We start from the raw sequence: 27,486 nt of genomic DNA on the forward strand, positions 1-27,486 counted from the left end.
ACAATCCAACTTAAAAATGGACAGAGGACCTGAATAGACATTTTTCCAAAGAAGACATGCAAATTTCCAACAGACACATGAAAAGATACTCAACATCACTAAACATTGGGGAAATGCAAATAAAATCACAGTGAGAGATCAATTCACACTTATGAGAATGGCTATCATCCAAAAGACAAGAAATAGCAAGTGTCGGTGAGGATGTGGAAAAAAGGGAACCCTTGTGCACTGTTGGTGGGGTAGTCAATTGGTACAGCCATTATGGGAAACGGTACAGAGATTCCTCAAAAAAATTAAGAATAGATGTACCATACAATCCAGCAATTCCACTTCTGGGCATTTACCTGAAGAAAACAAAAACAGTAATTAGAAAAGATATATGCACCTCTACATTTATTGCAGCAGTTTTCAAAACAGCAAAGACATGGAAGCAACCTAAGTGTTCATCAATAGATGAATGGATAAAGAAGATGTGAGACAGATAATCTGTATCTCTCTATATAATGGAATATTACTCAGCCATCTAGAAGAAGGAAATCTTGCCATTTGTGATAACATGAATGGATCTACAGGGAATGATGCTGAATGAAACAGGTCACACAGGAGGAGGCGCCCAAGACTGGGGCGGCCAGCGACCAGAGGAGCCCGAGCCGCAGGACCCGCACTGTGCGCCGCCCGTAGGCCCCGGCAGTGGGGCCACCCCTTGGCCTAGCCAAGCTGTCCCCACCCCAAATCCCCGGGAAGGAAGATGAGGGACACGGGCCCGGCGCTCAGCCACCAGAGCAGCTGCAGCAGCGGTCGGGGGAGGGTGTTTCGCCGTTTCCTCTCAGCCGCCGGGACAAGATGGCAGCGGCCGCGTTGAGAGGCTGAGCCCGGGCCGGGTGGTGCCGCCTGCTGCAGCGCCTGGCTTCCTGTCCCCGACACGGCCCCGCACCCACCCCGGACACGCTCAGGGCTGCGGCCGCCGTAAGAGGGGAGAGCGCAGGCCTCTAGGAAGGTACGGCCTCACGAGTCTTGGTCTACCCACCGTATATTTATCAAACTCAGTCAAGTGTCTTTTGTAGTGTGAAGAAACTCAAAGTAGAGCCAAGCAGTTGTGTATTCCAGGAAAGGAACTATCCACGGACCTATGTGAATGGTAGAAAAGTTGGAAATTCTCATCGTCCCACGAAGGGCAGTGCTTTTCAGACAAAGATACCATCTAAGAAACCTGGAGGACACAACCTTCCATTGCAGACAAGTGCTGTTGTTTTAAAAAGTACTACGTCACTACAAATAACTCAATTTTGTTTCTTTTTATGGCTGAGTAATATTCCATTGTATATATGTATATAATTGTATATATATTCCATTGAAGATGTGCCACATCTTCTTTATCCATTCATCTGTCGGTGGGCACTTAGGTTGCTTCCATGTCCTGGCTATTGTAAATAGAGCTGCAATGAACAACAGGGAGATCAGCTCGGTGCTTTGTGACCACCTAGAGGGGTGGGATAGGGAGGATGGGAGGGAGACACAAGAGGGAGGGGATATGGGGATATATGTATAGCTGATTCACTTTGTTATAAAGCAGAAACTAACACACCACTGTAAAGCGATTATACTCCAATAAAGATGTTAAAAAAAAAAAAAAGCACTGCGGGTGCTACAAAGGTTATAGCAGCTCAGGAGCAGCAAACTCAAGTGGAGGCATCTCAGACTGGGACGTGGTGATGCAGGTTAAATTTCCTAGAAGGCCCCCAGCGATGTGGATTGAAGTGCAAGAGTGAGGAGTTGGATAATCATAGCGCAATGCAGATTGTCGATGAGTCGTCCATACTTCCTGCAATGTTGCAAACCAACATGGGAAATCCAGTGACAGTTGTGACAACTACCACAGGAACAAAACAGAATTGTACCACTGGAGAAGGGGACTATCAGTTAGTACAGCATGAAGTTTTATGCTCCATGAAAAATACTTATGTAGTCCTTGATTCTCTTGGTGGAGGCGCTTTTGGTAAGGTAGTGAAATGCTGGAAAAGAGGGACAAATGAAATTGCAGCAATCAAAATTTTGAAGGACCACCCTTCTTATGCACGTCAAGGTTAGATAGAAGTGAACATATTAGCAAGGCTCAGTACTGAAAATGCTGATGAATACAACTTTGTACGAGCTTATGAATGCTTTCAGCACCGTAACCAGACTTGTTTAGTCTTTGAGATGCTGGAACAAAACTTGTATGACTTTCTGAAACAAAATAAGTTCAGTCCTCTGCCACTAAAAGTAATTCGACCCATTCTTCAGCAAGTGGCCACTGCGCTGAAAAAATGGAAAAGTCTTGCTTTAAGTCACGCAGACCTCAAACCAGAGAATAGTATGTTGGTGGATCCTGTTCGACAGACATACAGGGTTAAAGTAATAGACTTTGGGTCGGCCAGTCACGTATCAAAGACTGTTTGTTCAACATATCTGCGATCTCCGCACTACAAGGGACATGGGTTCGAGCCCTGGTCTGGGAAGATCCAACATGACTCAGAGCAACTAAGCCCGTGCGCCATGACTACTGAGCCCATGTTCCACAACTACTGAAACCCACGCACGTAGAGCCCATGCTCTGCAACAAGAGAAGCCACTGCAATGAGAAGCCCACGCACCACAATGGAGAATAGCCCTCGTTCGCCGCAACTAGAGAAAGCCTGCGCCCAGCAAGGAAGACCCAACATAGCCAAAAATAAATAAATAAATAAAATTATTTTAAAAAAAAAGAGAATCCGCTTGCCAATGCAGGGGACACGGGTTTGAGCCCTGGTCTGGGAAGATCCCACGTGCTGCAGAGCAACTAAGCCCGTGCACCACAACTACTGAGCCTGTGCTCTAGAGCCCGTGAGCCACCACTACTGAGCCCACGTGCCACAACGACTGAACTACTGAAACCCACGCACATAGACCCTGTGCTCCGCAACAAGAGAAGCCACTGCAATGAGAAGCCCTTGCACCGCAACGAAGAGTAGCCCCCGCTTGCCACAACTAGAGAAAGCCCCTGCGCAGTAACGAAGACCCAACGCAGCCAAAAATAAATAAATTAGAAAAAAAATCTTAAACTATTAGAATGAAGTGTATTAGTATCTTGCTTAGAGGACTGTCCTTGGGCTCTCTGTGCCAAGGGACTATATTTTAGATAAGGTATCTTTAAGTACCTAAGGAAATAACCTACTTCAGGAGAGGAAAGAGAATACGACTACTTTGCCTTGTACTAAATTCTGTCCATTTGGAAACAGCTTTGGAATTAATCTAGATATTCTAAGTATTAAATCCTCTAGAGGTTATTTAAGACCCCCTTCAGTTCTATGTGCCTAGGCACTTGTAACTTCTAATTTCATTTCTTCCCAATTTTCTCCTTATTTCCCTTCATCCTTCCTGAAATGAAATGACAAATAATATGGCATTTCCCATATAATCATTTCCTGTATTTTGAAGAATCCATACTTTATTCTCCCTAATAAACTCTTCTAAGATAATCCCTTACTTAATTCTTTTATATAATGACAGATCAGTGCCTATGATTTCACAAATGATTTCAGTAATACGAAAAAGAACCAACATGAAAAATATCATAGGATTTGGGTAGAACTAGCAGACTAAGAATTCTGAATTTTAATCCTAACTCTAGTACTGATTTACTTAGTACATGTGACTTGTGAGGAGGTTACTTAACTTTATATGTTTCCACATTAATGGTTTAAAGCCATAATATGATCCTCTTGCTGTATAGGTGTGATGTTAAGTTATAAGATAACAGTACATAAATGCTAAGTAATACTAGTCAGGCATAGGACAAAATCATTTTGTAAAAGCTTGGTCACAAGGTGAGTTTGTTAATTCTGTTGATTATAGATTTAAAATATGTAATAAATGTAATGCCATATAAACGGCTAATCATTAAAAAAAAAGAAATACGTCCTACAGAGAAAGATGAATACCATATGATTTCACGTATATGTGGAATCTAAAAAACTAAACAAACAAAACAGAACAGATACAGATTTATAAACAGAGATCAAACTGGTTGCCAGATGGGAGGGGTTTGGGGGGTTGAGTGAATAGGTGAAGGAGATTAAGAGGTATAAACTTCAAGGTATAAAATAAATATGTTACAGAGATTAAATATAAAGCATAAGGAATATTGTCAATAATACTCTAGTGATTTTGTATGGTGACAAATAGTTACTAGACTTATCATGGTGACCATCCTTAATGTACTTAAATGTTGAATCACTATGTTGTCCACCTGACGCTAACATAATAGTGTACATCAGCTATACATCAATTTAAAAAGTTAGGCTTTCAATACTGTCACAGATGTTGGATGCTATGCTCCATATTCCCTCAGCCCACACCTCTGCTTCTCTGTGGAGGCTTCCTCAGGCAACACGGTAGCTTGCCTGGTTCAGGATAAGGCATCCCCCAAGGACTGAGATTTAATGCCTTCAGGGGCATCCCTCAGTCAGCCTGGAATTGCTCCCAGTGGATAAATACTCCAAATTTCTGGTCCTTTGATGGGACACTCCTGAGGTGCATCTACATGGCTCTTTAGATGGTCTCTAGTAGGATCGACCCGAGTTACCTATAGTGGTAAACTATGCAATGATGTACCCCTGAGAAAAATGTAAGATCAAACATAAAATCTTGTTAAAAGGTTGGCTGTTCCTTTTACCTAGGAAATGGTGTCTTTCTTTTACACTGTATTTCTATCTCCTGGTGCTTTAGAACAATTTGTGGCATAAATCCAACTGAAAAAAAAAGCGCTACCTTATCTTTTCAGGAGTCCTTAGATTCTGGAATACTATTTGTGTATGATTATAAAACCCCTCCTTTGGTACAGTTGCTGCATAACTTGCATCACTGTTAAGTAGGCCATTGTTTTCCAATCCTGGCTTGCATTAAAAACAAAACCTGGGAAGCTTTAAAAATCCAAATTTCTAGGCCCCTACTTTGAATTACAAAATTCATCTCTCTGTGAGTGTGTGTGGGTGTACGCATGTGTGTGTGTGTAAATCTCTCAGGTGATTCTAATGCACAGTTCAGTTTGGGAACTGCACAAAAGTTTGGTGTAATTCTTCCAACTCTTGCCCTTAGGGAGGGGGATTACAGAAGACAGGGTGGAAAGAAAGGGTGTGAGTGGAGGTTTGTAATATGTGGTAATTGAGACATTAGAATTTTACAGCTACATAATGAAGATGATTTTATGACAGTGTCAAAAGCCTGTATCCAGCATCACTGAGATGTCTCTCAGATTAGTCCTTCTTTATTACAGCTTGTAGTTTAAATGCCAAGGGCACAAGCTGCTTTGATGATAAAGTGTTATCCTTGAATATCTTTTATGTAAATGTAACCTTTAGGTGAGGAAGGAGGAGAGACAATATAATTAGTGAATCAAATGCAGATAATCAGCACCTTGTGTAGTATTGGCATATAATTACAAGGCTGGAATTCTTGAAACTTGATATTTGGGCAAGCAAATAAGGAGAATACCTGCAACTCATTCTGCAAGGTTAAAATGGGGTTCTCTCGAGTCTATTTTCAACACAACATTAAACAGCAGATACTAAACCAACCAAAAAAAAAAAAAAAAATCTTGTGAAACTGTAAAACTAGAAAGCATGTGCAAAAAAAAAAAAAAAAAACTCTCCTCACTTGGTATCTATTTCATGAAATCATTTTTAAAAATGAGATTTTTACAATCTTTCATTGAACTTTAAAGAATATATTAAATTTTCTAATGCCATAAAACACCCTTGCAATTTAATCAGTCAACCTGCCCAATTTCCATCAACCCCTCCATACACAACAATATTGAACAAAGTGCTTTGGTGGGACAATTTGTTTCTAGGAGTCTTTTGTCTTCAAGCCCTTTGTGAAGCTTCTGTAAACATGCGGCACACTGCAGCACCTGGGATATGATTAATAAACACATACATGAACAAGTGAATGAATGCATGCATGATGAACAGACCCTTACACACTGATACTCCAAACTGGCCTTGCCAACATATCCTCACATTCCACAATAAGCTGTCAAATATTTATCAAACACAGCCTATGCTAGGGTGTCAAAGGCAAACAAAACAAGACATTAGTTAAGGTGGTGAAAACAGATTCTATTCAGTAACCACTTTCACTAGGGGAAAGAACTGAGCTCTATTCCAATATGTGCAGAAATAACTGGGAGTTTTAAAGGGAGAATGAAGGAGTAAGGAGGGAGAGTGAGTGGGGGATCAGGTAGAGTCAAAGAAGTGAAATATTACAGAGACTACCTCAGTGTAATTGTGATGAGGCCAGCTGTGTCTACTAGCAGACAATTATCAGTTAGGATTCTATACTCCTACAGAGACAGAAGACAGAGACTCTATCCTTCCTGATGGTTTTCAGGTGCCTGAGAAAGACATTCCTGAGTTGTAGAAGATACACATACATTTCAAAGGGACAAAGAAAGGATTCACAATTGTAAGCCCTTTTTAGTAAATGCTCTGAGTAAGGGAGGTAAGGGGCCTATTTTCATGTGTTAAGCAGAACAAACAGTAAATTCTTTTGGCAGCTCTGAGCCTTTCCAGATTGGGACTCAAAATGGGGCTGTGTTTTCCCAGGGACATTGACCTTAGGCTGCTAGAAACCACATTAAAGTTTGGTCAAGTCTCTTAGTGCAGGGTTATAGAGCCATTTATGTGCTGAGAGTTCTTTGCATTTCTTAGGGACTGTGACACAAATGACAACGAGTAAGACCAATTCCTTATCTTCAAAGTCTTTACAAATGAGAAATGATAGGCAGACCAAAAAATTAATATAGGACATAATATTATACACATAGAAGGAACTTTTTTTACAAAGTACAAGGAAAGGACTCACAGATGTTGTCATGGAATATAGAGAAATGTTATGGATTAGCGATTAGGGAATGCTAGGAAATAAATCAGACAATCTCTAAGCAGAGTCTCGAGTACATTAGAAGTTAGGGAGTCTGAATTGTGGGCTATCCTGCAGCCCTGAAAGAGAAAGGGAAAGTAGAGAAGGATGAAGATTCTTATGTAGGCGAGGAAAAAAATAATGTTCCTTTTACCCTTCTAAGGGGCTGGGGCTCGTGTAACAAAAGACAGATTAACAAGAGAAAAACAAACGGAAGTTATTAACATGTATACCAGGGGAAACTCTCAAAGAGGTGGCTTAGAATTCAGACTTAAATACAATCCTCTTTAGCTAAATTGAAGAAATAAAAGGTGTGGAGGAAACCAGTTATGGGGAGGTGACCAGGAAAAACACGGTAAACAAGAGTAAGGTTAGTTATGCAGATTTAAGTCAGTGCCTTCTCCACGGATGAGTGTTTCTTGTGATCCTTCTCTTCCTGGTAAAGAGAGAGAGACACGCTTACAAACTGAGATTTCTTTTATAAATGTAAATTTCCTTACAAAAGGGTAACCTCTACTCTATGTTCAGAGCACCTCCTGTGGCTGATCTTCCTCAAAATAATCAGCTCAAAATAATCCATATGCCAAAGGCATATTTTGCCACATTTTATTCACTCTGAGTCTGGATCAGCAGAAAAGTAAACATATGAGAGCCCCCAGGGCAGGAAGGGCAAGCAATTTCATGTTTTGTGCCAGTACTGACAGACTGGAAGTGGTAACCCCAGCACACTTGGAGAAAAATTCTTAGACCGAATCTGAACTACGGCTGCCCAGGCGTAGGAAAGAAGAGTGACCACATAGATGCCACCCAAAAGATCACATCACGCACTTCAGAGGCTAATGTCTGAGTTCAAGCTCAGCAAGGATTAAAGCAAATGCACTGAGTGAATTGGGGGATGGGAAAGAGGTCATAAATAAAATTTTTGATAAAGTAAGATGATGGTATCAAGCCCACCAACAGACGCAGCCAACAAACCTATAAATAAGTTTATAGGTTACACAAACCTATAAACCTATAAAGGTTTATTACAAAAACACCTCATGTTAAACTCTCCAGCTCTGTGGGAAAAAATTAATACACTGTATTCTCCTTGACCACTCCATTAAGATTGAATTAAATAAAGCAAATACACTTAAGAAAGGATCCCTGTGTTTATATTCATAGGTCTATTTTAACATATTTTTTTTCAGTTTATCCCTAAATTATGAGCACTTTCCACGTCTGAACTTCCCCTATGTTGTATCAAATTCCCACAGTTTTTGCAAAAGAATGCTCAAGTGAAGGTGGGATCAAGATGGCAGAGTAGGAAGACCCTGAGTTTACCTCCTCCATGGACACACCAAACTACAAGTACATATAGAACGACTCTCTGAGAATGACCTGAAGACCAGCAGAACAGCTTTCCTACAACTACAGTTATAAAGAAAAAACTACATCAAGATGGGTAGGAGAGCCAGAGATGTGGTCTAGTCAGAATACATATCTCTGTACAGTGTCCCACAAGCAGGAGGGGATCACAAACTCAGAGGTCCTCCTTAAGGAATGAGGGGTTCAAGCCCCACAACAGGCACCCCAGCCCTATGGTGCAAGACCTGCACCAGGAAGGTGAGCTCTCATAACTTCTGGCTTTGAAAACCAGCAGGGCTTATGTCTGGGAAAGCTGGAGGGCTATAGGAAACCAAGACTTTGCTCTTAAAGGGCTCACACAAAACTCACTTGCTTAAACTCCTATTGCAGAGACAGCAACTTGAAAAGCACTTGGGCCATATGTGAAAGAGATTCACTGACTAATTTTAGGGCAAGTGCTTAGGGGCCAGGATCTGTTGGAACTTTCTCAAAGCACTAGTGGGCACCCTTTTATTTTTATTCTCCCTCTACCTAGCTGGCCTAGTGAAGGCAGGCACCACTTCTAACATTTGCCATCTACCTTGCTAGCACTGCTCACCCCACCTCAGTATTCCCCTGCAGACCCACCCCATGCAAACTACCCACCTCAACTGGTACCCCCAAAAGTGGCTGACTTGGTGATGCCCCTCCAAGGCAGGTCCCAAGCCACCACATACAACAGGTAGCTTCAGCCTGGACCAGCACTGCCCTCCCAAAGTGGTCCCAGGATCTCAGACCTGATCACCAGCGCACAGTTGGGCCCTATAGCCAGTCACACTGGGGCCAGCCTCCTCCACCAGTGTACCTGCAGGTGCTGTGGTACTATCACAATAAGAAGGTACATGCAGCCCACAGGGGATGCCCATGGATCACCTGGCTCTGGTGACCAGAAGAGATTACTCTTCTGAGCCCCACAGGAAACCTTCTACATAAGGCCACTCCTTCAAGATCAGGATCTGTAACTGATCTACCTAATACACAGAAACAAGCACAAAGAATTTGGGCAAAATGAAGAGAGGAATGGATAAACATAGTGAGAACTTCAAAAAGACACAGAAAATATAAAAAGAACCAATCAGAGCTGAAGAATACAAGAACTGAAATGAAAAATACACTAGATGGAATCAACAGAAGATTAGGTGATGCAGAAGAACAGCTCAGTGATCTGGAAGACAAGGTAGTAGAAATCACCCAATTGGAAGACAAAAAAAAAAAAAAAAGATTTTAACAAAATGAGGATAATACAAGGGATCTTTTGGACAACATCAAGCAGAATAATATTTGCATTATAGGGGTCTCAGAAGGAGGAGAGAGAGAGAAAGAGACAGACAATGTATTTGAAGAAATAATGGTTGAAAACTATTCTAACCTGGCAAAGAAAACAGACATCCAAGTCTAGGAAGCACAGAGTCCCAAACAAGATGAGCTCAAAGAGACCCATACAAAGGCACATTATAATTAGAATGTCAAAAGTTAAAGATAAAGAGAGACTCTTAAAGGCAGCAAGACGAAAACAACCAGTTACATACAACAGAACTCTCATAAGATTATCAGTTGATTTTTCAGCAGAAACTTTATAGACCAGAAAGGAGTGGCATGACATATCAAAATGCTGAAAGGAAAAAAATTACATCCAATATGACTCTGCCCAGTAAGGTTATCACTCACATTTGAGGAGAGATAAAGAGTTTCCCAGATGAGCAAAAGCTAAAGGACTTTATCACTGCTAACGTGGCCTTATGAGAAATGTTAAAGGGACTTCTTTTAGAGGAAAAGAAAAGGCCATAACTAGAAATAAGAAAACACATTAAAGGAAAAATCTCACTGATAAAAGCAAACACAATAAAGGTAGTCGATCAGCCACTTACAAAGCTATCATGAAGGTTAAAAGACAAAGTAATAAAATAAACTAAAAAACTATAAAAATTAGTTAAGGGATACACAAAAAGATATAAAATATGATATCAAAAACATGAAAGTTAGTGAGGGAGTAAAAATGTGTTTTTAGAATGAGTTTGAACTTAAGTGACCATCAAATGAAATAGACATGCATAAGTTGTTACACATGAACCTCATGGTAATCACAAACCAAAACCTTTAATAGGTGTACAAAAAATAACAATAAAGGAATCCAAACATAATACTAAAGAAAAACATCAGATCACAAAAGAAGAGAGTGAGAGAAGAAGAAAGGAACAGAGAATAACTGCAAAAAAAACTTGAAAACAATTCACAAAATAGCAATAAGTACATATCTATCAATAATTAAGTATAAATGGACTAAATTCTCCAATCAAAAGTCAAGGGTGGCTGAATGGATAAAAACAAGAACCATCTAAATGTTGCCTACAAAAGACTCCCTTCAGATCTAAAAACATACAGAGACTGAAAGTGAAAGGATGAAAAAAGATATATTCCATGAAAATGGAAATGAAAAGAAAGCTGAGATAGCAGTACTTATACAGGACAAAATAGACGTCAAAACAAAGCCTGTAACAAGAGACAAAGAAGGCCATTGTATAATGATAAAGGGATCAATTCAATGCAAAGATATAATGCTTGTAAATATTTATGTGCCCAATATAGGAGCACCTAAATATATAAGCAAATATTAACAGATGTAAAGGGATAAATTGACAGTAATACAATAGTATTAGGGGACCTTAATACCCCACTTACTGCAACAAATATATCATCAAGAAAGAAAATCAGTATGGAAACACTGGCCTTAAATGACATATTGGACCAGATGAAAGTAATAGATTTATAGAGAACATTTCATCCAAAAACAGCAGAATGCACATTCTTTTCAAATGCACATGGAACATTCTCCAGGATAGATCACATGATGGGTCACAAAGCAAGCCTCAATAAATTTAGGAAGATTGAAATCATATCCAGCATCTTTTCTGACCACAATAGTATAAATCTAAATCAACTATAAGAAGAAAACTGGAAAAAATACAAACATGTGGAGAATAAACAACATGCTACCAAACTCCACAAAACACTATTAGAACTAATAAATGAATTAAGTATAGTTAGTTAGTTAATTTAGAAAACACTTACTTTTTAGCAGTCACTCCTCATTTCTCCCCAGGCCTCCAGCCATAGAAAGCTATTAAAGAGTATGGGGTTTCTTTTTGGTGTGATGAAAATATTCTAATATTGACTGTGGTGATGGTTGCACAACTCAGTGAATATACTAAACACTATTCAATTGTACATTTTAATTGGGTGAATTGTGTAGTATGTGAATTATATCTGGATAAAAGAGGTATAAAAACAGGTGACATATTGTAGCACCATTTCATTTGGCTGGTGAACAACCCTTCTGATAAACAAACATTAGATAAAATTTAGAGCTTTAAGAGGAACATACATCTTACTTCATCATTATCATAGCCATACACACAGGGAGCTCAGTATTAACAGATTTGGTGAAAGCAAAGTATATGAGGGAGACTTCCATGGAATAAGAATTGGTTGGACTATATATATATTTCCTGTAAGTTTCTAGTGTGTGTGTCCATCTTTTAATTCACTAAGTCAGAATTTTTTGACCATCTGTTATCTATCAAATACCTCTTTTTTGTTGTCTTTTTAAATATCTTTATTGGAGTATAATTGCTTTACAATGGTGTGCTGGTTTCTGCTTTATAACAAAGTGAATCAGCTATACATATACATATATCCCCATTTCTCCTCCCTCTTGTGTCTCCTTCCCGTCCTCCCTATCCCACCCCTCTAGGTGGTCACAGAGCACCTAGCTGATCTCACTGTGCTATGTGGCTGCTTCCCACTAGCTATCTATTTTACATTTAGTAGTGTATATATGTCCATACCACTCTCTCACTTTGTCCCAGCTTACCCTTTCCTCTCCCCATGTCCTCAAGTCCATTCTCTACATATGCGTCTTTATTCCTGTCCAGGCCCTAGGTTTTTCAGACCTTTTTTTTTTTTTTAGATTCCATATATGCGTGTTAGCATATGGTATTTGTTTTTCTCTTTCTGACTTACTTCACTCTGTATGTCAGACTCTAGGTCCATCCACCTCACTACAAATACCTCCATTTCATTTCTTTTTATGGCTGAGTAGTATTCCATTGTATATATGTGCCACATCTTCTTTATCCATTCACCTGATGATGGACACTTAGGTTGCTTCCATGTCCTGGCTATTGTAAATAGAGCTGCAATGAACATTGTGGTACATGACTCTTTTTGAATTATGGTTTTCTCAGGGTATATGCCCAGTAGTGGGATTGCTGGGTCGTATGGTAGTTCTATTTTTACTTTTTTAAGGAATCTCTAAAGTTTTCTCTGCAGTGGCTGTATCAATTTACATTCCCACCAACAGTGCAAGAGGGTTCCCTTTTCTCCACACCCTCTCCAGCATTTATTGTTTGTAGATTTTTTGATGATGGTCATTCTGAATGGTGTGAGATGATATCTCATTGTAGTTTTGCTTTGCATTTCTCTAATGATTAATGATGTTGAGCATTCTTTCATGTGTTTGTTGGCAATCTGTATATCTTCTTTGGAGAAATGTCTATTTAGGTCTTCTGCCCATTTTTGGATTAGGTTGTTTGATTTTTGATATTGAGCTGCATGAGCTGCTTGTAAATTTTGGAGATTAATCCTTTGTCAGTTGCTTCGTTTGCAAATATTTTCTCCCATTCTGAGGGCTGTCTTTTTGTCTTGTTTATGGTTTCCTTTGCTGTGCAAAAGCTTTTAAGTTTCATTAGGTCCCATTTGTTTATTTTTGTTTTTATTTCCATTTCTCTAGGAGGTGGGTCAAAAGGGATCTTGCTGTGATATGTGTCAAAGAGTATTCTGCTTATGTTTTCCTTGAAGAATTTGATAGTGTCTGGCCTTACATTTAGCTCTTTAATCCATTTTGAGTTTATTTTTGCATATGGTGTTAGGGAGTGTTCTAATTTCATTCTTTTACATGTAGCTGTCCAGTTTTCCCAGCACCACTTATTGAAGAGGCTGTCTTTTCTCCATTGTATATTCTTGCCTCCTTTATCAAAAATAAGGTGACCATATGTGTGTGGGTTTATCTCTGGGCTTTGTATCCTGTTCCATTGATCTATATGTCTGTTTTTGTGCCAGTACCATATTGTCTTGATTACTGCTTTGTAGTATAGTCTGAAGTCTGGGAGCCTGATTCCTCCAGCTCCGTTTTTCTTTCTCAAGATTGCTTTGGCTATTCAGGGTCTTTTGTGTTTCCATACAAATAGTGAAATTTTTTGTTCTAGTTCTGTGAAAAATGCCATTGGTAGTTTGATAGAGATTGCGCTGAATCTGTAGATTGCTTTGGGTAGTATAGTCATCTTCACATTGTTGATTCTTCCAATCCAAGAACATGGTATATCTGTCCATCTGTTTGTATCATCTTTAATTTCTTTCATCAGTGTCTTATAGTTTTCTGCATACAGGTCTTTTGTCTCCTTAGGTAGGTTTATTCCTAGGTATCAAGTACCATATTTGGTGCTGGGGAATAAATAAATAAATGAATATTTATAATTCATACATATAATGTGTATATAGATAAATTTATATGTAGACTCTAGGACTTTATACTTATATATGCACACATATATAATGTGTATAAACATATATCATATTTATATACATACAAATATTAATATATCTAAATGTATATATATGAATGTAAAGTCCTAGAGCATATACTCCATGCTATGGGGCATGTAAAAGCAAATGCTACCTGCTGTCAAGGAAAGCTTCCAATTCAAGAACCAAAAACATAGTCACATAATCCTATTGGTTAACAAATAAGATTATTTGGTGGCAAGTTACAGAAATCAACTTGACATACTTTAAGCAAAAATGTTTTTCTAAGGGTAGAAATGTAGGTGGGCTTCAGGAAGGAATGGAACTGGAAACCAGAAAATTTCAGCCCCCAGGTAGTATTCTCTCCCTTTATCTTGTTTGTGCATCTGTCTGCATGCTTCTTCTCTTTCTCAGTAGTCTTCTGCTGATTTAGTCACTAGAACAAGTCTGGTTTCTCAGAGTTCATAGATCCAGTCACAGAGACAAAGTCTGCTTTCTTTTTTGTCTCTTTTCTCATATTCAGTTTCAAATTACTTCCACAACCAAAAGCACACTGCCTTTCTTTCACCCTAAGTTTTCAGAAAGTAGCAGAATGTCCAACTGTGTGTGCATTCAATCTTTGTTACTGCAACTGAGATTTATGGACCAGCATCACCAGTGTCACTCAGGGGCTTCCTAAAAAAGCATGCTCTCTGGGTGACAAAATCAGAACCTGTACTTAACAAGACCTCCGGGTGGTTGGAATGCATATTAAAGTCTAAGAATTGGCTTAAACAATAAGGGAGGTGTGTTCCCTCATGTAACAACAAAGCCCAAGACTGGCAGTTCCAGGGTGGGCTGATTGATTCAGAGGCTCAACAATGTTACCAATGTCATCCTTCTGCCCTGCTGTCCTCTTAGCCCAGCTCTTCTCAGGCTCCTAAGAAGGTTGCAGCTTTTGCAGGATTCCCATCCGTGCATAACAATGTCCTTAGAGGAGAGGGTATTCTTTCTTTGTGTTCTTTTTTAAATGAGAGAAAAATCTTCCCAGTATCCCCTTAGCAGATTTCCCCTCACATATCACTGGCTGGATTGTGTCACACACCTATTTCTACATCAGTCACTGGTAAAGGAACAGAAATACCATGATTGAAAGACTAATTAAGATTCACCCCTACTTTCATGTAGTCTATTTGTTTATTTTTGGTTTTTTTGCCCTTGCCTGGAAAAACAGATACAAAAAAAAAAAAAAATTGCTAAGATCAATGTCAAAGAGCTGAATGCCTATGATTTCTTCTAGGAGTTTTATGGCTTCAGGTCTTATATTCAAGTCTTTAATCTATTTTATTTTTGTACATTGTGTAAAATAGTGGCTTTTGCATGTAACTGTCCAGTTTTCTCAACACAATTTATTGAAGAAACTTTTTCCTATTGTATATTTTTGCCTCCTTTGTTGTAGATTAATTGACCATATAAGTGTGGGTTCATTTTTGGGCTCTCTCTTCTGTTCCATTGATCTATCTGTCTGTTTTTGTGCCAGTACCATATAATTTTGATTACTATAGCTTGGTAGTATACTTTGAAATTAGGAAGGATGATGCCTCCAGCTTTGTTCTTTCTTAAGACTGCTTTGGCTATTCAGGGGTTTTTTTGTAGTTCCACACAAATTTTAATATCATTTGTTCTAGTTGTGTGAAAAATACCATTGGTATTTTGATAGGAATGATATTGCATCTGTATATTGCTTTGGGTAGTATAGACATTTTAATATTAATTCTTCCAATCCATGAGATTTATCTTTGTCTTCTTTCATTTCTTTCCTCAATGTCTTACAGTTTTCAGTGTACAGGTCTTTCACCTGCTTAGTTAAATTTACCAGACAGAAATCATACTTTCTCTCTCTATAGATTTGCCTGTTCTGGACATTTTATATCAATGGAATCAACAATATGTGGTCTCCAATAAATGACTTCTTTCACTTAGGATAATGTTTTCAAGGTTCATCCATGTTGTAGCACTAGTACTTCATCCCTTTTCATGCCTGAATTACATAACATACCATATGAATATATCATATTTTGTCTGTTTATCTGTTGATGAGCATTGGGTTGTTTCCACTTTTTGGCTATTACAAATAATATTTCTATGAATATTCATATGCAAGTTATTATATGAATTATGTTTTCATTTCTCTTGAGTATATATCTAAGAGTGGAATTTCTGGGTCAGATAGTAACTCTATGTTTAACTTTCTTAGGAAATGCTAAACTCTTTTCGAAAGTAGCGGTACCATTTTACATTCCCACCAACAGTATATGAAGGTTCCAATCTCTCTACATTGCCTCCAACACTTATTATCTCTTTTTTATTTTAGCCATCCTAGTGGGTATAAAGTGGTATTTCAGTGTGATTTTGTTTTGCACTTCCCTGAGGCCTAGGGAATACATCATCTTTTGATAAAAATTAGAGCAGATGAGCTTTTTCTGGATAATTAACCATTTCTTGGTTTCAGAGGATGTTTCTTTCAGATAGACTTCTTTTCATTGGAACAATTTTTCATAATTTCCAATTTACTTAAAACTTAGGGCAATCCACTCATCACCATTTTTATCTAGGTGTTTCACATACATATGCCCACTGATGGGCATACATATTTATACTGTCACAGCCCCTATTGCAGTAGTTCTTTATCCCATGTAGGTATTTTTAAAATGCATAATTAATAATAAAGTAATAATAGTTCAAAGAAAAGCTGTTCTCATGAGAATAGCAAGCAGCAGTTCTCAGAGGCTGAACCTTCTCAGAATGGCTAGATTTTTGTCATTTAATCTTTGCCTACCCATTTACAATATATATTGCACTGTGAATAACAAAAGCAACACCCTTCCCTAAATTCCCAAAATATGTAAATCAGAAGTTGTAGTTCATGAGAGAAAATGTGGGTTCTGAGGGAATGGAGACAGTACATGGATTGAAACAGGTGAAAGACAGTATACAAATGGACAATGGCCAGACCACATATAAAAACAGAATTCTGACCACAATCTGCAGCAACGAGCCCAGGAAGCCAACCCATTATCTACATTGACCAGCCCAGGAAGCCAGCCTACCATCTACAAGTCAGACCTGTAAGAAGTCAGACCACTATCTCTAAGAAGCAAAGTTCTCTAAGAAGCCAAACAATAGCCCCTGTAACAATTGGCCCAACATGACCAGGAGTTGGTTAATGATTGACAGCTCCTTTAATTTTTGTCTCCATCTCCAATTTAAGACCAGCCAGAGACATCTCTAAGCAATCATATAGGATACCCCCCTTCTAGTTAGTCCTTCTAACCCTCCTACCACTTCCCCATGCTAACAGCCTCCAATCAAGGCATACCTGAAGCCTTCCCTTTTCCACTATAAAGTTTTATCACTCCTCTGTCTACCTTTGACTCTCTGCCAAAACACAAGTGATGGTGGCTGACTGCCTTGCTACAGTAAGCTCTGAATGTGTAGCCCTTGCCTGTTCTCATTTGGTTCGTCTTCATTTATTTCCACATAGGCTATTTGGATTTAATATTCTAGCCCAATTTAGAATCTGCTTAACTATTTTCTGGATCTGACAGAAGAAAGTAGGACTCCTGTGACATTGACCTTACTCTGAATCAGTCCTATGGAGTGGAAAGAGCATGAGGTTTGGAGTTGAGAGACAATGATTGTAGTTCAAGTCTGCTGCTAACAGCTGTGTGACTCTGGTCCTGCCACTGCTCTAGACCTCAGTTTCCCTACCTATAAAGGGGAATGGCTGGGGTGGGAGGAGAGGAGTGTACTGTATCTCTAAAATAACTTCCGTTTCTTAATCACAGGATGTTAGAATTGGTTTATAATATTCTGTGATTAATTGCCTCCCCCAACCTTCTAACTTCATTCTCATCTAATTAGAGCAAATTTCCTACACATGGAAGCATGGTGTTCCTTTACACCAAGTGTTTCACAGTATAGTCTTCAAAACAACTTCATCAGACACCTGGGAGTATTTGTTAAAAACACAGTTTCCTGGTCCCTACCCGAATTAATGAATCTGGATCCCTGGTAAAGGGCCCCAGAATCAACACTTCTAACAAGCTCCCAGGTGATTTGTATACTATTAATAATTAATGTTTATTACTATGTTCCTGGATTGTTTCAAATGCTTTATATTCACTGATTCCTGTAAGCCTCACAGCAACTCTAAATGGTCAAGTTGGGGAGCTTCAAGATGGTGGAAGAGTAAGAAGAGGAGATCACCTTCCTCCCCACAAATACATCAATAATACATAATACATCTACGTGTGGAACAACTCCTACAGAACACCTACTGAACGCTGGCAGAAGACCTCAGACTTCCCAAAAGGCAAGAAATTCCCCCACGTACCTGGGTAAGGCAAAAGAAAAAAGAAAAAACAGAGACAAAAGAATAGGGATGGGACCTGCACCAGTGGGAGGGAGCTGTGAAGGAGGAAAGGTTTCCACACACTAGGAAGCCCCTTTGTGGGGGGAGACTGCGGGTGGCAGAGGGGGGAAGCTTCTGAGCCAAGGAGAAGAGTGCAGCAACGGGGGTGCAGAGGGCAAAGCGGAGAGATTCCCTCACAGAGGATCAGTGCCGAGCAGCACTCACCAGCCCGAGAGGCTTGTCTGCTCACCCGCCGGGGCGGGCGGGGCTGGGAGCTGAGGCTCGGGCTTCGGAGGTCGGATCCCAGGGAGAGGACGGGGGTTGGCTGCGTGAACACAGCCTGAAGGGGGCTAGTGCACCACAGCCCGAAAAGGTCTGGAACTGCCGAAGAGGCAAGAGACTTTTTCTTGCCTCTTTGTTTGGCGGTGTGCGAGGAGAGGGGATTCACAGTGCCGCCTAAACGAGTTCCAGAGATGGGCGTGAGCCGTGTCTATCAGCATGGACACCAGAGACGGGCATGAAATGCTAAGGCTGCTGCTGCAGCCACCAAGAAGCCTGTGTGCAAGCACAGGTCACTATCCACACACCCCCTCCGGGGAGCCGGTGCAGCTCGCCACTGACAGGGTCCCAAGATCCAGGGACAACTTACCCGGGAGAACACACGGCGCGCCTCAGGCTGTTGCAATGTCATGCTGGCCTCTGCGGCCTCAGGCTCATCCTGCATTCCACATCCCTCCCTCCCCCTTGCCTGAGGGAGCCAGAGCCCCCAATCAGCTGCGCCTTTAACCCCGTCCTGTCTGAGCGAAGAATGGACGCCTGAGGGCAACCTACACGCAGAGGCGGGGCCAAATCCAAAGCTGAAACCCAGGAGCTGTGCGAACAAAGAAGAGAAAGGGAAATCTCTGCCAGCAGCCTCAGGAGCTAAATCTCCACAATCAACTTGATGTACCTGCATCTGTGGAATACCTGAATAGACAATGAATCATCCCAAATTGAGGAGGTGGACTTTGGGAGCAACGATATATATATATTTTTTCCTTTTTCTCTTTTGTGAGTGTGTATGTGTATGCTTCTGTGTGTGATTTTTTCTGTATAGCTTTGCTTTTACCATTTGTCCTAGGGGTCTGTCTGTCCGTTATTTTTTGGTTTTTTTGGGTTTTTTTGTATAGTTTTTAGCGCTTGTTATCATTGGTGGATTTGCTTTTTGGTTTGGTTGCTCTCTTCTTTCTATCTTTCTTTCTTTTTTTTATTATTACTTAAAAATTTTTTTATTTTCAATAATTATTTTTTATTTTAATAACTTTATTTTATTTTTTCTTTCTTTCTTTCTTTTTTTCTCCCTTTTATTCTGAGCCATGTGGATGACAGGGTCTTGGTGCTCCGGCCGGGTGTCAGGCCTGTGCCTCTGAGGTGGGAGAGCTGAGTTCAGGACATTGGTCCACCAGAGACCTTCCAGCTCCACGTAATATCAAATGGTGAAAATCTCCCAGAGATCTCCATCTCAGCGCCAAGACGCAGCTCCACTCAACGACCAGCAAGCTACAGTAATGGACACCCTATGCCAAACAACTAGCAAGACAGGACCACAACCCAACACATTAGCACAGAGGCTGCCTAAAATCAGAATAAGGTCACAGACACCCCAAAACACACCACCGGATGCGGAACTGCCCACCAGAAAGACAAGATCCAGCCTCATCCACCAAAACACAGGCACCACTCCCCTCCACCAGGAAGCCTACACAACCCACTAAACCAACCTTACGCACTGGAGGCAGACACCCAAAACAACAGGAACTATGAACCTGCAGCCTGTGAAAGGGAGACCCCAAAAATAGTAAGTTAAGCAAAATGAGAAGACAGAGAAATGTACAGCAGATGAAAGAGCAAGGTAAAAACCCACCAGACCTAACAAATGAAGAGGAAATAGGCAGTCTACCTGAAAAAGAATACAGAATAATGATAGTAAAGATGATCCAAAATCTTGGAAATAGAATGGAGAAAATATGAGAAATGTTTAACAAGGACCTAGAAGAACTAAAGAGCAAAGAAACAATGATGAACAACACAATAAGTGAAATTAAAAATTCTCTAGAAGGAATCAATAGCAGAATAACTGAGGCAGAAGAATGTAAGTGACCTGGAAGATAAAATAGTGGAAATAACTCCTGCAGGGCAGAATAAACAGAAAAGAATGAAAAGAATTGAGGACAGTCTCAGAGACCTCTGGGACAACATTAAACACACAAACATTCGAAATATAGGGGTCCCAGAAGAAGAAGAGAAAAAGAAAGGCACTGAGAAAATATTTGAAGAGATTATAGTTGAAAACTTCCCTAATATGGGAAAGGAAATAGTTAATCAAACCAGGGAGTGCAGAGAGTCCAATACTGGATAAATCCAAGGAGAAACATGCCAAGAAACATATTAATCAAACTATCACACATTAGATTCAAAAAAAATTATTAAAAGCAGCAAGGGAAAAACAACAAAAAACATACAAGGGAATCCCCATAAGGTTAACAGCTGATCTTTCAGCAGAAACTCTGCAAGCCGGAAGGGAGTGGCAGGACATATTTAAGTGATGAAAGGGAAAAACCTACAACCAAGATTACTCTACCCAGCAAGGATCTCATTCAGATTCGACAGAGAAATTAAAACCTTTACAGACAAGCAAAAGCTAAGAGAATTCAGCAAAACCAAACCAGCCCTATAACAAATGCTAAAGGAACTTCTCTTGGCAGGAAATACAAGAGAAGGAAAAGACCTACAATAACAAATGCAAAACAATTAAGAAAATGGTAATAGGATCATACATATCGATAATTACCTAACATGTTAATGGATTAACTGCCCCAACCAAAAGACATTGACTGAATGGATACAAAAACAAGACCCATATATATGTTGTCTACAAGAGACCCACTTCAGACTTAGGGACACATACAGACTGAAAGTGAGGGGATGGAAAAAGATATTCCATGCAAATGGAAATCAAAAGAAAGCTGGAGTAGCAATTCTCATATCAGACAAAACAGACTTTAAAAGAAATACTATTACAAGAGACAAAGAAGGACACTACATAATGATCAAGGGATCAATCCAAGAAGAAGATATTACAATTGTAAATATTTATGTACCCAACATAGGTGCACCTCAATACATAAAGCAAATGCTAACAGTGATAAAAGTGGAAATTGACAGTAACAAAATCGTAGTAGGGGACTTTAATGCCCCAATTTCACCAATGGACAGACCATCCAAAATGAAAATTAATAAGGAAACACAAGCTTTAAATGACACATTAAACAAGATGGACTTAATTGATATTTATAGGACATTCCATCCAAAAACAACAGAATACACTTTCTTCTCAAGTGCTCAGGGAACATTCTCCAGGACACATCATATCTTGGGTCACAAATCAAGCCTTGGTAAATTTAAGAAAATTGAAATCATATCAAGTGTCTTTTCTGACCACAATGCTATGAGACTAGATATCAATTACAGGAAAAAATCTGTAAAAAATACAAACACATGGAGGCTAAACAATACACTATTTAATAACCAAGAGCACACTGAAGAAATCAAAGAGGAAATCAAAAAATATCTAGAAACAAATGACAATGAAAACATGACGACCCAAAACCTATGGGATGCAGCAAAAGCAGTTCTAAGAGGGAAGTTTATAGCAATACAATCCTACCTCAAGAAACAAGAAACATCTCAAATAAACAACCTAACCTTACACCTAAAGCAATTAGAGAAAGAAGAACAAAAAACCCCAAAGTTAGCAGAAGGAAAGAGTTCATAAAGATCAGATGAGAAATAAATGAAAAAGAAATGAAGGAAACAATAGCAAAGATCAATAAAAGTAAAAGCTGGTTCTTTGATAAGATAAACAAAATTGATAAACCATTAGCCAGACTCATCATGAAAAAAAGGGAGAAGACTCAAATCAATAGAATTAGAAATGCAAAAGGAGAAGTAACAACTGAAACTGCAGAAATACAAAGGATCATGAGAGATTACTACAAGCAACTATATGCCAATAAAATGGACAACCTGGAAGAAATGGACAAATTCTTAGAAGAGCACTACCTTCTGAGACTGAACAAGGAAGAAATAGAAAATATAAACAGACCATTCACAAGCACTGAAATTGAGTCTGTGATTTAAAATCTTCCAACAAACAAAAGCCCAGTACCAGATGGCTTCACAAGCGAATTCTATCAAACATTTAGAGAAGAGTTAACACCTATTCTTCTCAAACTCTTCCAAAATATAGCAGAGGGAGGAACACTCCCAAACTCATTCTACAAGGCCACCATCACCCTGATACCAAAACCAGACAAAGATGTCACAAAGAAAGAAAACTACAGGCCAATATGACTGATGAACATAGATGCAAAAATCCTCAACAAAATACTAGCAAACAGAATCCAACAGCACATTAAAAGGATCATACACCATGATCAAGTGGGGTTTATTCCAGGAATGCAAGGATTCTTCAATATACGCATATCAATCAACGTGATATACCATATTAACAAATTGAAGGAGAAAAACCATAAGATCATCTCAATAGATGCAGAAAAAGCTTTTGACAAAATTTAATACCCATTTGTGATAAAAAATCTCCAGAAATTAGGCATAGAGGGAACTTACGTCCATATAATAAAGGCCATATATGACAAACCCACAGCCAACATCGTCCTCAGTGGTGAAAAACTGACACCATTTCCACTAAGATCAGGAACAAGACAAGGTTGCCCATTCTCACCACTATTATTCAACATAGTTTTGGAAGTTTTAGCCACAGCAATCTGAGAAGAAAAAGAAATGAAAGGAATCCAAATTGGAAAAGAAGAAGAAAAACTGTCACTGTTTGCAGATGACATGATACTATTCATAAAGAATTCTAAAGATGCTACCAGAAAACTACTAGAACTAATCAATGAATTTGGTAAAGTAGCAGGATACAAAATTAATGCACAGAAATCTCTTGCATTCCTATACACTAACAATGAAAGATCAGAAAAAGAAATTAAGGAAACAATCCCATTCACCATTGCAACAAAAAGAATAAAATACCTAGGAATAAACCTACCTAAGGAGACAAAAGACCTGTATGCAGAAAACTATAAGACACTAATGAAAGAAATTAAAGATGATACAAACAGACGGAGAGATATACCATGTTCTTGTATTGGAAGAATCAACATTGTGAAAATGACTATACTACCCAAAGCAATCTACAGATTCAATGCAATCCCTATCAAACTACCAATGGCATTTTTCACAGAACTAGAACAAAAAATTTCACAATTTGCATGAAAACACAAAACACCCCGAATAGCCAAAGCAATCATCAGAAAGAAAAAATAGCTGGAGGAATCAGGCTCCTGGACTTCAGATTATATTACAAAGCTACAGTAATCTAGATAGTATGGTACTGGCATGAAAAACAGAAATATAGATCAATGGAACAGGATAGAAAACCCAGAGATAAACCCACACACATATGGTCACCTTATCTTTGATAAAGGGGGCAAGAATATACAATGGAGAAAAGACAGCCTCTTCAATAAGCGGTGCTGGGAAAACTGGACAGCTACATGTAAAAGAATGGAATTAGAACACTCCCTAACACCATACACAAAAATAAACTCAAAATGGATTAAAGACCTAAATGTAAGGCCAGACACTATCAAATTCTTAGAGGAAAACATAGGCAGAACACTCTATGACATAAATCACAGCAGGATCCTTTTTGACCCACCTCCTAGAGAAATGGAAATAAAAACAAAAATAAACAAATGGAACCTAATGAAACTTAAAAGCTTTTGCACAGCAAAGGAAACCATGAACAAGACGAAAAGACAACCCTCAGAATGGGAGAAAATATTTGCAAATGAAGCAACTGACAAAGGATTAATCTCCAAAATTTACAAGCAGCTCATGCAGTTTAGTAACAAAAAACAAACAACCCAATCCAAAAATGGGCAGAAGACCTAAATAGGCATTTCTCCAAAGAAGATATACAGATTGCCAACAAACACATGAAAGGATGCTCAACATCACTAATCATTAGAGAGATGCAAATGAAAACTACAATGAAATATCACCTCGCACCAGTCAGAATGGCCATCATCAAAAAATCTACAAACAATAAATGCTGGAGAGGGTGTGGAGAAAAGGGAACCCTCATACACTGTTGGTGGGAATGTAAATTGATACAGCCGCTATGGAGAACAGTATGGAGGTTCCTTAGAAAACTAAAAATAGAACTACCATACGACTCAGCAATCCCACTACTGGGCATATATCCTGAGAAAACCATAATTCAAAAAGAGTCATGTACCACAATGTTCATTGCAGCACTATTTACTATAGCCAGGACATGGAAGCAACCTAAGTGTCCATTGACAGATGAATGGATAAAGAAGATGTGGCACACATATACAATGGAATATTACTCAGCCATAAAAAGAAATGAAATTGAGTTATTTGCAGTGGGGTAGTTGGACCTAGAGGCTGTCATACAGAGTGAAGTAAGTCAGAAAGAGAAAAACAAATACCGTATGCTAACACATATATATGGAATCTAAGAAAAAAAAATGGTCATGAAGAACCTAGGGGCAGGATGGGAATAAAGACCCAGACCTACTAGAGAATGGACTGAGGACATGGGGTGGGGGAAGGGTAAGCTGGGACAAAGTGAGAGAGTGGCATGTACATATATATACTACCAAATGTAAAACTGATAGCTAGTGGGAAGCAGCATTATTGCACAGGGAGATCAGCTGGGAGCTTTGTGACCACCTAGAGGGGTGGGATAGGGAGGGTGGGAGGGAGGGAGACGCAAGAGGGAAGAGATATGGGGATATATGTATATGTATAGCTGATTCACTTTGTTATAAAGCAGAAACTAACGTACCATTGTAAAGCAATTATACTCCGATAAAGATGTTAAACATAAATAAATAAATGAATGGTCAAGTTATGCCTATTTCACAGATGGGAAACAGAGGCATAATTTCTCTTGGCCAGGATCACAAAGCTAGTTTAGGGGAGTAAAAATTCATTTCCTTCAACCCTCGTAGGGTCCTTGGCTGGATCTGAACATTAAATTGAAAGATCAACAGGAGGAAAGCAAACAAATTTGTTTAATACAAATTTTATGTGGCACGGGAGCTTTCATAAGGAAATGAAGACCAAAGAAACAGTTAAAATTGAGTGGTTTTATGCTAGGTTTTCTGAAGAGTGAAAAGTTGTAGAAAGATATGATAGGGCAAGGAGTATGAGCTAAGTGTAGTAAACTGGGGAAAGAGCAAGCTCGTTCGCTTTCTTCTCAGTGTCCCTCCATCTTTGAGATAAGTACTCCTTTCCTCCAGGTATAGGGAGAGCAGCTCTCACATGAGGGTTTCATGACCTGCTTCAGGGGAGAAGGATGGGGGAAGGTCAGAGAGACCTCACTTCTTTTGCCATCTTCTCAAGCTCCTTCAGCTTAAATTATTAATATGCCAAGGTGCAATATTTGGGGGTAGCATGTCCTGAACCCCATCACTAGTAAGTGGTGAACAAGCATGCAAACCCAGAAATCTTACTCAGACTCTGAGCTCCAACCATTATTCTATGGCCATGTCACCAATTTATTGGATGACAAGAGGCTAAATCAGGAGGTCACTTTGTTGCTCACCAGGGCACTTCTACACAAGCCTTGAAGCTGTGTTTCCCCCTGGATGCAGCCTGGGGCAGATGGATTGGTATTTTGGTTACTCTCAGGTAATAAGCAGTTTCTTTTTCTTAGTATTGAAACATCTAAGCCAGGATAATATCAGGACTCTAGACTCACCCAGTTTACATTGTCTCCCTTTCCCAGTTTGGTCCAACCTCAAGCTACAAGGTCTGCAGTCAGGCAGGGGTGGGAGGGATGGAGAAGTGGTAGAGGGGACAGATGCAGTGCTTTCTTGTTGGGTACTGTAATCTGGAGCTGGGACCTTTTGTGTGACTGATGCCCCATCACTGGCTCTTTGTCCCGTGATGTTTGTTTCTTTGTCATCCCCCCCACACCCCTCCCCCACCCCACACACACTGGGAGCCTCCAACTGCAGTTTCCTGGTGGAGCTGAATCCTGCTCCCACTGCCACTCAGTGTTCCCTCCTCCCTCTAGTTTCTGTATTCTTTGGCATAGCTCTAGCCTTTTTCCACTGAGGTGTCCTCACACTTGGCAGGACACCCCCTTGGGCCAGGTTCTTTATAGAGGGCTCATAGCCAGTTTCCCCAAGAACCATTTATCTTTGCCCCTCCACTAGGGAAAGTGCAGCTCCCTCTGCACAGCTCTCTTCCCTCTAGCTGCAACCTGTCAACTTTATACTTTTTCTAGGTATGAATCCCATAAAAGTCCCCACATATTCCAGGGGATAGGACTGAGCTCTCCAAGCGATCCTTTAGAGCTTCCATCAGTTCTCTAAAGAAATCATTCTCCAGGCTCTTCAACCTTCTCTTACCTAGTTAGGCTGGGAGGTGGGCTAACATGGACAGAACGATTTTCACAAGAATTTAGTCTGACCTGTAAAAGTGGTCTAGAACAGTGCTACCTAAAACTGCTACCAGTCTGTGAAGATCTCAGTACAGAAATTGAGAGTGTTTGAAACATTTTTGGCAATCTGACATTGCTACAATATCCAAGGGCATGATTTTGTATTTTACAAAATTATCCGTCCACAATGGACGGAATGGTTCTTCACCATATATAATAGATTGAGCAATTACAACATATCTTAGGATATGGGATACTTTTTCCCCATTGGTTTGTTTTTAGCCTTTATGGCCTCTGCTGAAACTAAAAATCTAGGGAAGAGTCTTATTTTAATATCCTGTTACAATAAAGATTAAAAATAATTGTTCTATTCAGTTTGGATATTACTAATATACCTAATCAATCTCCAAACTGTAAATACTTAATCTTCCTCATCAACCATAATAAAAGAGGAATTCTAAAAGTCCAGGCTACCCTGACAAGTCTCCCCCTGTCCTGTTTATGGGTCCAGGGGTGCCCAGTGCTTCTAAGTCATCATTGGATGCCAGTATAACTTGGTCTCATCTGGCTGTGTGCCTGCTGAGGAGATGCGTAGCTTCTGATAAAAAGCTGCCTTGCAAGCTGTATGGTTGTGTATCCCAGC

The 27,486-nt window shown here is 39.6% G+C and overlaps 1 protein-coding gene across 1 annotated transcript in view; it reads left to right on the top strand.

The window, feature by feature from the left end:
- The first annotated feature begins 575 nt into the window (after positions 1 to 575).
- LOC132373035 (homeodomain-interacting protein kinase 3-like) overlaps positions 576 to 27,486 on the top strand; it is a 189,068-nt gene continuing 162,157 nt past the window's right edge. The window contains 3 exon segments of the mRNA XM_059935434.1: positions 576 to 677; positions 994 to 1,265; positions 1,635 to 2,477. Coding sequence (XP_059791417.1) covers positions 576 to 677; positions 994 to 1,265; positions 1,635 to 2,477 — 1,217 coding nt within the window.

Source organism: Balaenoptera ricei, chromosome 1, assembly GCF_028023285.1.
Source record: "Balaenoptera ricei isolate mBalRic1 chromosome 1, mBalRic1.hap2, whole genome shotgun sequence".
Classification (NCBI taxonomy): Eukaryota; Metazoa; Chordata; class Mammalia; order Artiodactyla; family Balaenopteridae; genus Balaenoptera; species Balaenoptera ricei.